At 35.4% G+C, this 12,284-nt stretch overlaps 1 protein-coding gene across 6 annotated transcripts in view; it reads right to left on the bottom strand.

Moving 5' to 3' along the window:
- Positions 1 to 12,284, bottom strand: part of NKAIN2 (sodium/potassium transporting ATPase interacting 2) — an 899,800-nt gene that overhangs the window by 161,226 nt on the left and 726,290 nt on the right. For all 6 annotated transcript variants that reach the window (XM_054697800.1, XM_037520346.2, XM_054697797.1 and 3 more), the window contains exon 4: positions 3,908 to 4,108. In XM_054697800.1, the coding sequence (XP_054553775.1) occupies positions 3,908 to 4,108 (201 nt within the window). The remainder of the gene's footprint in view (positions 1 to 3,907; positions 4,109 to 12,284) is intronic.

Raw genomic sequence — 12,284 nt, 5'->3', positions numbered from 1 at the left:
TAACATCATCTTTCTAGTTAATCTGACTCTGCATACATATTTTATCTATTTTTGTAAGTGTAGATTATTTATTTTTGGTTTTATTAAACCAAGCACACCTGCACTCCTTTTGAATTTGCTATCTGATACTAAGATGCTTCTGGAAGAGAAGAAAGCTTGAAATCTCACACCTGGCTCATCATTATGGGGTTCTGGCAGTCCTTTCTGCTCGGCTGTGTGATTAATAGCCCCTCTTCCCAATTATGTGGATATTATACTCATCTTCCTTTGACTGTAGATGGGAGATAGCTTATGTATGTGTGATGCAAATGTGGGCTTTGTGAATGCTAATTTCAAAATCAGCCAGGAGCTGATTGGCAGAAAACCGAACAACAGGGTGACAGGCTTGCCAGGGGTCAGAAATCTGAAAAAAAGGCTGAGTGAAGGTGGAGAAAAAGAGCTGTAGAGATTTGCAGTTAATCAGGAGCAGTAGCTAGGAGAGCAGCAGTTTATAAAAGCAGATCTAAGCCAAATATCCAGGAAAAGAGGGCAGCTTCAAAGAAACAATGAGAAGAGTGAAAGTTTAACTAACTTTACAAAAAAAAAAAAAAAAAAAAACCCTAACAGGATGGAACTAAGAAGCCAAGATTATGCCACAAACTGTATTGTCTTCTGACTAGATCCTCAATATGCCTGTGTGCACTTGGCGTGGTCCTGAAGAATCTTGCCCCATTTTTGTCTGTGACATTCTCAAGGTCAAGGATCTTTTCTTTAGTTTCTTTACATGCCATCAAAGGGATAAGTACACTGTGGGTATATTCATTGGACCAGATGGAACTGAACATTGGATGATCTGGTGATGATTTGCATAACATGAAAAGGGGTGGAAGAGAGAATCAAGACACTGCTTTATCCCGGTTAATAATGACAGAAGTGATCAGAATGAGGAGAGGAATACTCAGTTGGAAGACTTCCAATGTCTAGATGGAGTAAATTATCCAAGTTAAGCCCCACTTTGGTTTATACCTTAAATCTCCAGTTACCATTTGCTATATTTTCTGCATAGCAGATGCTTTTAGCTCAAGGCTGGCTAGACAACAGCAGCCAATAGCAGAGAGTGAGTGGAAACGTCTCCAGGCAATGGCTTGGGTACACAGTTGCTACCTTACTTGCAGGTGATACACAGTCAGCATTGTAAAAGAAAGATACCCCCCTGGAAGGAAGAACAGGTGGAAAGGGAAGAGGCATAGATGCCAAATCCTGGGATGGCTTACTCTAACAATTTCTCCACTCCATTGGGGGCAATGTAGACAGGAAAAGCAAAAGCCAGTAGCTTGAATTATTGGTCACATCTGTTCTCAGGGACACTCCATCCATCTTTGCACTCTAACCACTTTGCCTTTACAGAAGGTTTTTACTTATGTAAAAATACTTCTTCTGTGACAATATTAGTCTCAACATATGCTTACATGCCCCAATGTATTTTTCGGCAAATTACCTGTGTGCCAAAATGTTATGTGGGATTTAATAAAAATGTGAATATAGTTGATAATACACATATTAATTCAATCACATCTCTAAAATTATCACACATAATTATTCATGCACATAAATGACATCTTTACAACATGCTTGGCATAGGAATGGAAATTTTCCAAAATGTCTGATTATAGTAAAAAAGGAGTTCCAACAAAGAAATATTTATCTAAAACTCTTAACAGATTTATATGAATAATTTTATGTCTCAAATCCCAGAAATATTTTACTTTTCCCATGTAAGAATAAATACTTCATTTAAGTGGTTTTTTAAATATTTAAGTGGCTATTTTCATCATAAATTCTAACATTTTATTTCAGGTCAATAAGAATGAACAATTTTAGCATTTAAAACTATTATTGAAAGGTTTGCTTATTGAGAAGTATCTTGTCTACTATCTGTTGGTAAAGTTAAACATTTTGAAGACTAGTCATTTGAAATATTGTATGAGAAAAAATGAAAGATATTAGTTTCACATCTATGCAACATGAAGAATATGAACTTGAAAATGGTACTTTACTCTTACATGTAAATATATCTGAAATCAAAATAAGTATTATTTAACATTCATAAAAAGAAGTCACTAAGGTTGGACATTTTGAAAGGAGGTCACTCTGCTCAGTTCAGAACTGAATTCAAATACTGCAGAAATAACTCATTCTGGCTTGTAAATATTTACCCGTCTTGCTTCTTCCCCTCCATTTTGTGATTGGGTGTGACTGTTTGACTAGTTCTAGACATTAAACTGTGAACAGTGAGCTTCTTTTCCCAGTAGGAGAACTTTTGTGCCAATAGATACTCCAAATCTATCCTGCTCTCTGGCACAGCCACCCAGGATGATTCAGGTGGTGGCTGTTTGCTATCCGTGTTCTCTTAGTGACAGGGGTTGGTAGAACTTCTACAAATACACAAAAGAATAACCCTTTGTATTTTTAGCCACATATTTGGAAAGTGTTCATTTAGCCTACAGTAATTTGTGTGTTTACACACACACACACAAACACACACACACAGAGTCCTCATTTAAAAAAAATCTTGTGACTAGGGCCTCCCTGGTGGCACAGGGGTTAAAGTCTAAACATTATCAAACTCTCACCATCCACTGCAGCATAAATTCAATCCATGGCCAGGGAACTAACTCACATGGCGAAGCAGACCTCTCCTGTCTTGCCCACTACTCCCCTCAGCAGTGTAGTTCAGTAGACCTGCCTGTTCTGCTCCCTACTCTGTTTCTGGTGAATCCTCTCACCCCCACCCCCACACCTCTGGCCTACACTCCAGTTCTTATATGCATAAATAAAATAAATCTCTAAAAAAAATCTAGTGACTATGTGTTAATTATATAATCTAATATATACACTCACATATTATTTCTTCAATTCAAGAGAATTTCATGTGAACTAATTGGTGCCATTCTACCCAGTACCTGTTATTTAATTGTTAACTAATATCATTGTCAAAGTAATAAACTGAAGAAAGAGGTAAAAAGTAGACTCTACTTGTATTGTTTGTTGTTAACAATTTTATGATTATGCTCATCAACTGCAGATCTAAAATGGAGTCTAAGAAAGATACATCTAGACTTGAACATATAGTGTCTGTAATGAATAATGGAGATGGAGAATAAAGCTGACTTTACTTTATAAATCCCACAAAAATAAGCATTTAACCTGAGCTAAAGTTCTTGAGAAAGGGATGTGTTTATGTATCTCTTTGTGGTAGCAACAAAATGTAAAACAATGTTCTATATAACAGGCATATTTTATATAAATGTGTTCTACAACTACACAAACACAAGCAGTTATTTATGCCTCCTCATGCCTCCTACTAGAAGGAGGGTTCTTTATTGTGAAAAAAATGACAGGACAATCTAGAAGCAGAATTTACAGAAAAGCTGATTTTTTTTAAATGGGGGTGACAATAAAAGATGTTGGATGACACCTTGATGCAACCTAGAAGAAGAGAGGGCAAATAAAGAAGAAATGTCCCAGGACCACCTGGGATACACCAGAACAACCAGAAAGAAGATCTTGGGGAGAAAACAGCTATTGAAGTACTATAAACTTATATGTATGAGGATATTATAAAACTTCTCTGAACTTCCCTCAGAAAACTTAGGAAAAAGCCTAACAAAATTCTAGTAAACCTTGACTTAATTTCCTACACAAAATGCTGAAGACACCAGTCTATTTACTGATTGGTAAAGAAAATGGACACTCAGTCCAAATAAGCGTGGCTTCTTTGAACCTGACAAATCCCTACTAAAGGTGCCATTAATTAGGACAAAGAAAATAGTTACACTACCCACAGATTCCATTTGTGTGCACTAAATTTGCACAGAAAGAAAACAATTCCAGAAGCGCTAGAAGGAGTTTGGCTATCAACACTTACTGCGAGGACAATCTGGAGGGAACTATGAGCCACTTCTACGTACTGGTACTCCAGAAAACATCCTGAGACAGTGATGTATCGATGGTCTTCTGGGGCCCAGTCTGGAGCTGGTGTCACTGATGTCACCTTACATCCTGGTCCATTCTCCATCCACCAGGATCGGTGCATTGAAATATTAAAAGTCAGGATAAGGTCTGTTTCCTGCAAGAAGGCAATTTATATGAATGAGAATTTATAAATGTCAGTCATCTTATTTGGGCATGACTTGCTTTGCTTAGCAATTTGGGGCTTTTTATTTCCTTCCTCTTAGTGTATTTTATAGGCAGAAAGCAAGCATCTAAAGTTAAACTGTCAGATGCACCTAGATATTATGTGTCTAAGGATTCCACTATGAAAGTTTGCCTATTATAAACATATTTTATTAGAAAAATTATCAATGATTTACATTAATTGCAATACTGAATATTTGTAAGTGAAGACAGAGCTCACCACCATTACAAAGGGAATGATTTAAATTGCTTTATTATCTTATTTTAAATCTGCTTTTTTCCTCTTTCTTAGAATATATACCCTTTGTAGATTTTAAATAATACAGTTGAACTTCAATTCTGTAACATTTAAAATAATGTGGCTAATGTAAAATTTATAACATCTTTACTTAATAAAACACTACTTATTTTCACCCTTTCTTTTATTTTAGAAAATCAGGGTTTCTTCAATATTTGTCAACTCCTGATCATAATATTTGGTTATAATATTTCTTAGGAAATATCATTAGCAAATTCATACACAGGAAAGAAAGTAAATAAACAAATCTCTGGATGAATGTCAGGATATTAGGTGATGTGCAACTATAAATGGAATAAAATATAGTTTCAGCATTTAGCTTACATTACATATAAAAAAAGGAGGTTATCAATAGCACATCAGTGTAACTTATCGTCCAGGAATAGAATGGCTAAAAGGAATGCATCAAATACATTTTATTATCCAGCAAGTCTTGAAGAAAGATAAATTCTAATAGAATGTATCAGTGACGGAAAATGGAATTATTTGTCTCAGTGATAAAACTGTATGATAGCAGATTCCCAACCATTCTTAAAAATGAGATACTAGATTGACTAGGCAGATTCTGCATAGAAAATATCTTGTTAGGTTTTGTGACCTTGGATCACTCACTTATTCTGAACATATGAAAGGACTGAACTGAAGTGGCCAGGGAAATTTCTGCATATTACATCTTCAGAATTTACTAATCCTATAACTGTATATATGCCCATTTTGACTACTTTCACCCATGTCCTCCAACCCTTATTCCCCATCCCTGGTAGCCATCAATGCTATTCTCTGTTTCTATAAGTCTGAGTTTTTTTTTTTTTTTTAGATTCAACATATAACTAAGATCATATAGTATTTATTTGTCTTTGATATTTCTTTAGCATAAATGCTCTCAAGGTATGTTCATGCTGTCAAAAATGGCAGGATTTCCCTCTTTTTTATTATTAAATCACACACACACACACATACACACATACAAGTTTTTCTTTCTAGGTTATCAATATAGTATCCCACCCTTTCTTGTCCTATAAGGTTTCTGCTGAGAAATCTACTGAAAACATAGTGCAGTATTCTTGAAAGATAAAACTTCTTTATAAGTGCACCTTTTGAGATTCTTTCCTTCTCTTTGATTTTTGACAGTACTATTATGTGTTTTAGAGAGGATTTCATTATGTTATTTTATTTGGTTTACTATAAGCTTCATAAACTTCGATATCCAAATATTTCCCAGATTTGGGAAGCTCTTATCCATTATGTTCTTAAATATCATTTCTGACCCCTTCTCACATTTGTTCTGGAGTGCCAATAATTTCACTGGTTCTGTTAGTCATGTCTCATATATTATGCAGATTTTCTTCATCTTCTTCATTCTTTATGCATTATTTCCCTATGACTAGATACTTTTAAAGCTCTTATCTTCTATCTCCCAGATTTTTTCCTTCTCTGATCTTGTGCAGTGATGCTCTCTATTGCATTTATTATTTCATTCATTGCATCCTTCAGCTGCATAATTTGTTTCATTCCTTTTATGATTTCTACTTCTTTATCAAATTTGTGTGTGTGTGTGTTGTTCCTATGATTTTGTTGACTTGTCTCTCTGTGCTTCTTATTCATTGAGAGTCATTGAAAGAGCTATTTTGATTATTTTGTCAAGTAAATCATAGATCTCTGCATCTGTGTGCTCAGTTACTTGAAGAGTATCATGATGTTTTGGTTGTGTCACATTTCCTTCATTTTTATGTTCCTTGGAGTTTTGCAATGCTCTCTTCACATTTGAAGAAGTAATCTTCCTACAATCTTTAAAAACTGTCCTCAGTGAAGAAATACCTTCTATCAGTCTTACCAGTGATTTTTAAAGATTTATTTTTATTTATTCATACAAGAACTGGGGTGTAGGCCAGAGGTGGGGGAGTGAGAGGATTCACCAGAGACTGAGTGGGGAGCAAAACAGGCAGATCCACTGAAATACACTGCTGAGGGGAGCAGCAGGAGAGACAGGAGAGGTCTGCTGCACCACGTGGGTCAGCATCCTGGCTGAGGATCAAACTCATGCCACAGTGGCTGTCGAATAGCTTGATAATACTGAGACTTTAACCCCTGTGCACCAGGGAGGTCTGATTCTAAAGCTTTTTCATTACCTTTTATGTATATACCTAATACATGCTTCTTATTCCTTCTTGTAGGAAAGTTCTTGGATTTACATATATTCTCCCCATCCTACAATGCACCAGGACGACTGCTGATAGTACTGATATCTGCTTGCCTATACTTAATGCACAGGTAGGCAAGACTTCTCTAAGGCTCCTTGGCATATGATGCTCGTTTCCACAACTCTCCAAAAGGCCCTTTGTTCATGGATGGATACTTCATTTTGGTGTGTGTATGTGCATGTGTGGGAGAGGGGTGGGTTTGTGGTCATTTTCTGCTGCTGTGATATTGATGTCATCTTTTGTTTTTCAGGTTTTAAATTGTTTACATACTCTATAACCTATTTTGGTTTTATATTTGGTTTTACCAATATATTATATCTATGTAGAATATATTTTTAGTTCTAGGTTCTGAAATTCTATAAGATAGTACCTTGATAGTTTGTTGTTGTTTTTTTCTTTTTTTTTTTTTCATTTAATTTGTAGAATGTATGGTGGACCTTTCAATCTAGGAGTTGTCACCTCTGATTTTAGGAAGCATTCTTAATTATATTTTCAATAATTCCCTCCCTCTATTTTTTTCTGTTACACAAAAACTATTGTTAACAACACATTTGACTTCCAGGATTGACATTATTCTTACCTGTTTTTTACTGTTGCTCATATGTTACATTTGTTTTTCCTCTTGGAGATTTTCTTTACAAGTCTTCCCAAACTATGTTGAACTATATTTTTTATTTTTAATATTTTGATCTTTTAACTTTTTTATTTTTTCTCTAACATTTTTGTATAGTGAATATTTTAATTTTTTTCTTTGCTATACTTTCTCTTAGTTCTCTGAATTATTATTTAAATTATGTTGCCTATGTTTTTTTGATTTATTAAAGTTTCTTATCTTCACTAAATATATAAGTATATATATAGCTCAATAACACTAAGAATGATTATTATGGGTTCACTCTGTGCTATAAGTAGTGTCAGAGTGTTCAGTCTTTCTGAGTGTTTTTGGGATTAAAGAAATGGACAATAACACATAAATACATCAACATATTTGTGCAATGAATGATATATGGAAAAAATTAATTCAAATAAATAGAATGGCCAAGAATTGTGCTTTTGAAGGTGTGTGACACCATTTTATATATAATGATGATAAAATATAACTTATTATTTTGTATTTGAACAGAGTCCTGAATAAAGTATAAACACGAGTAGAGCAAAGATGATGAATAGCATTCCCAGCACAAGGAACAACAAGTGGGAATACCTTGAAAATTTGGTATGTTTATTTTTTTTCTTCTAAATTTCCTATCAGAGATTTACATTACAATTGCAGTGATCTCTGGTTTTATTTTCATATCAAAAGGAGAAAAAATATTTGGCCATTTGTTATTCACTAGTGGGCTGGTATATTCATATAATATATGATAACTAGGCAGTGCCTTCCAAATAGTAGATCAATATAGAACTGTAGGAATTTGATCTGGGTCTTCCAGTTTACTTATAGATTAGGTACCAGACCACAGCATCCTCGGACTGGGAGTAGCAGGTAGTCCTGCTACATTGTATGTAGATTTTCTTTTCATCATGAGGTCTTTAAATTAATCATCATGTTTTCAGAAATTTGACACCTGCTTACCAGTGCCAAAGACTCTCATTTGTCCAGAAGAGAAGTCTTTTGTATAGACCAAAGGAAGAGCCTGGGGTTGTCTAACTACTATTTGAACTCTCTGAATGATTATTCAATCCATTCCAGTTGTTAGTCCTCTAATACACTCCTTTCACCTCTAGATCCTTACTTTCAAAGTATTTTATAGTCATGTACCATATGCCAAGCCCTTTTCCAGGCCATAGTGATATAAGCGATATATGATCTGTAACATTTTGGGGCTTATTATCTCTTTTGAGGGAAAAGGTACAAACATGAAATGTAACAATACAGTGAAGCACTTGATAAGTACCTAATGAGAGGTATCTACAATGTATGCACAGAAATTTAGAGGATATGATTCCTATGTCTTCTGGAGAAATGGTGTCCTAGAGATTGGAGCTCTACATGAGACCTGAAAGAAGAACCAGGCTTAGATAGATCCACATCATTGCCAGAGGGGAGGAGACAATTTTAAGAGAAGAGACCGAATAATCAAAATTGTAGAGCTCTGACTATTTCCAGATTTAAGGACCAGCAGTGTCTTAAGAGAGAAGTTTTTATAAGAAGGGATAGAGTATAATAGCACTGGAGAGATAAAGATTTAGTGCTAGCCTGGGGAGAGACATAAATGCCAGACCAAATATCTTGCTTATTGAAAGATTTTTGATGAGTGATGGTATTTGACATTGTCAAAATAAACCAAAATATATTATAATAAAATAAAGTCTCCTGTAGGATTGAGGTGGACAGTGCAGAAAAGTTGTAGTGACTAGTCCGAGTACTGTATTAAACAACAGTCATTATAGAAGTAATGGCACAGGATCTCCCTGGTGGCCCAAGGGGTTAAGAGGCAACCTATGAAGCTGTCCACAGCCACTGCAGCACGAGTTTGATCCCCAGCCAGGGAGCTACCCACATGGCACGGCAGATCTCTCCTGACTTGCCTGCTGCTCCCTTTAGCAATGTATTTCAATTGATCCACCTGTTCTGTTCCCCACTCTGTCTCTGGTGAATCCTCTCACCCCCACACCTCTGGCCTGTACCCCAGTTCTTGTATGCGTAAATAAATAAATCTTTCTTAAAAAAGAATGGCACAGATGCTATAAAGTCTGAATGCTTGACATTAATTACCCTAGACTATTCTCAAAAATAGTCTTAATGGAAAGAAGTAAATTTTAAAAATAAAAAGAGTCTAGAAAGTCAAGTGTTTATAGTTAATAAGAGCACATATATTCAGTTATTAAGACTGAGGGAAGTAGTTAGGAAACCCTATGATTGAATGCCATCCTGTAATTAACTGAGTATGCAAGAGCTAGGATAGAAAGGAAGGTGAAATTTGACATCCAAAATCACTTTTTAAAGCAATGAACACTTATTATTTACAAGCATTATATTTTGATTAAAGTTTAAAATATCATCAGAAAGCAGTGCATTATATTAAATTGCTAGTACTGCATGTGGACAGTAAGTTAAAGGAAACTGAGAAATACTTTAAAATGGTTATCATTCATGACTTAATTCCTGTGCATGAACTTTATACCTTAACTCCAAATATATCTTTTGTTTTCCATGTTAATGCATGCATAGATCTACACATGCCTATTTATACATGAAAAAACCCTAAACATATGAGAATCAGTGAAAACAAATCCTATTGTTCACAATGCCAGGAGAATTAGTTAAGAAAACATGGTTTTGAGAAGATAAGCAAAATTACAAATTTGCTTTATCTAACTGGTTGAATGAATGCTGCATATGTTGGAATGTAGTAAAGAATAAAAAGAAATACATATCTAGCAACACAACTTCAAAGATGTGATTCATACTACTATATCATGAATTTAAGGGAAGTAGATGGAGCAACAAACATATATTCATGCCCTACTTTCTGCTAGCATCTTTAACTAGGGATAATTTTGGGATTTGGCTGATTATGCATTATAATTTAATATAATATCATAGCTAGTGTTAACTACAGTTCCTAGTTCTCATTAGTTATTCAAGATGAAATATTCCTATGAGCATAGTAAACATTACAACTATTGCACTAAAAAACAGATGAGAAGTCCAGTGAAATTTGGATTTCTAACACCTACAGTTTTAAAAACAAAATGTGACTCTGTTATGTAAAAAAGACTTACTATAGACTTACTATAAAATGTTTAAGGTTTGTTATTAGATGTTTTTTCATTTATGTTCCAACAGTCTGTTATTTCATTTTTCTAAATCTATCTTGACTGTTGTTTTCTTAGTGTAGATAATTGTTTTGTGTTCTCCGATAATTATTCCATACCTCTCATCTTGAGCATTGCTGTAAGAATCACATTTTATATAAAATCTTCCTTAATACCTATAATTTATATCCTTTATATCTCTTAGCATTTAAACTAATATGTTGGCCTACCGCTTCTAATAAGCCTTTTCTGAATAGTTCTTTCTTTTTTTAATGTCACGATGTTGAAACATGGTGCTTTTTAAAATATACATGGATAGCAATGTTATAATGGTCCATTGCTTTCTTCTTATGGGTAAAGAAGTCTGTCAAGGGCCTCCCCGGTGGCGCAGCGGTTGAGCGCTGGGTTGCGAAGCTGCCCGCGGCCTCTGCGGCGCCGGTTCAATCCCCGGCTGCTCCCCGGCCACCGGAGGAGGGTCCCACATGGCGCGCAGACCTCTCCTGCCGCCCGCTGCTCCCCTCAGCAGTGTCCTTCGGTCCTTCTGCCTGCTCTGCTCCCCGCTCTGGCTCTGGTGAATTCTCTCACCCTCCCGCACTTCTGACTATACCCAGTGCTTGTATAAACAAAACAAACAAACAAACAAACCAGCAAAACAAATAAATAAAGCATGCCTCTATAAAAAAAAAAAAAAAAAAAAAAAAGAAGTCTGTCAAGCTACAATGTAGTCATGGTTCCTGCTTAAGAAATGCATATTATTTCTCAGCAGGAGAAGAACGACTGTATCTTGAATATAAAGAATTTTGTACTAAGGTGATCCTTGTAATGTTTTGAAGGAGGAGGGAGTTTGGAACGGAAAGGAAAAGAAAAAGAACTCAATTAGAAAGTTATCATGCTATGTTGAAGCTAATTGAATTTCCAGGCTTACAAGTCTTAATTTTTTTTTTTTTTAATTTCTAAAGTTAGGACTCATCAGCAATGAATGGGATCCAAGTCGGGCAAAATGAGTCTTCTCTCTTCTCTTTCACACCCTTAGTAGCAGATGCTAGAGGCAGAATTTTCTCAGCTGGTTACAATAATGAAAGATCAACTTCTCACTGACTTTATAGTTTTCGATGTAGTGAAACCTCTTCAGGCATCTTTTCCTGCTGTTTTCTCACTTTCCTGTTTGTTCCCTCCCTGCAGGTATCTTTTCCCATCTTGTGAGTGTTCCTTTCCTGTCTTAAGAGCTTGAAAAGTGATTTGCATTCACTCTAGGGGCTTAGAGAGGTAAAGAACAGGATAGCTATTTCAAGATAAGTTGTTACTACCATTTGAGCATTCACCTGAAGGCCAACTGAATTCAGTTGTTTTTAAGGCATGTTTATGTGGATTTTTAATTGGCAGGGAGGCACAGAAGTGCTGATGACATCGAAGGCTGGGAGACATTTTTTTTATAATAAATTTTATTTTTATATTCCCCATACAATTGCAACCCCCCCATTCTGACCCCAATCCCTCCCCTCCCGCCCCCCACCCCCAAAAAGTATCTCTGGTTCATAGTTTTTTGTTGATTTTGATTTTCACTTTCTTATAGTTATTCATTTTCCTGGTCCCTTATTTAAGTTTTCTAGATTCCTGCTATGAGTGAGACCATCCGGTATTTTTCTTTTTCTTTTTGGCTTATTTCACTGAGCATGATCCCTTCCAGTGCCATCCATGTTGCTGCAAATTGCATGTGTTTATCTTTTTTGAATGCTGAGTAATATTCCATGGTATATATGTACCACATCTTCTTGATCCAGTCATCTACTTTTGGGCATTTGGGCTGTTTCCAAAGCTTAGCTATTGTAAACAGTGCTGCTATAAAT

Source organism: Talpa occidentalis, unplaced genomic scaffold (genome assembly GCF_014898055.3).
Source record: "Talpa occidentalis isolate TD23 unplaced genomic scaffold, MPIMG_talOcc4v2.1 talOcc4.2, whole genome shotgun sequence".
Classification (NCBI taxonomy): domain Eukaryota; kingdom Metazoa; phylum Chordata; class Mammalia; order Eulipotyphla; family Talpidae; genus Talpa; species Talpa occidentalis.
Note: the sequence above shows the minus strand (reverse complement) of the source record. Positions and strands in the feature narration are given on the sequence as shown.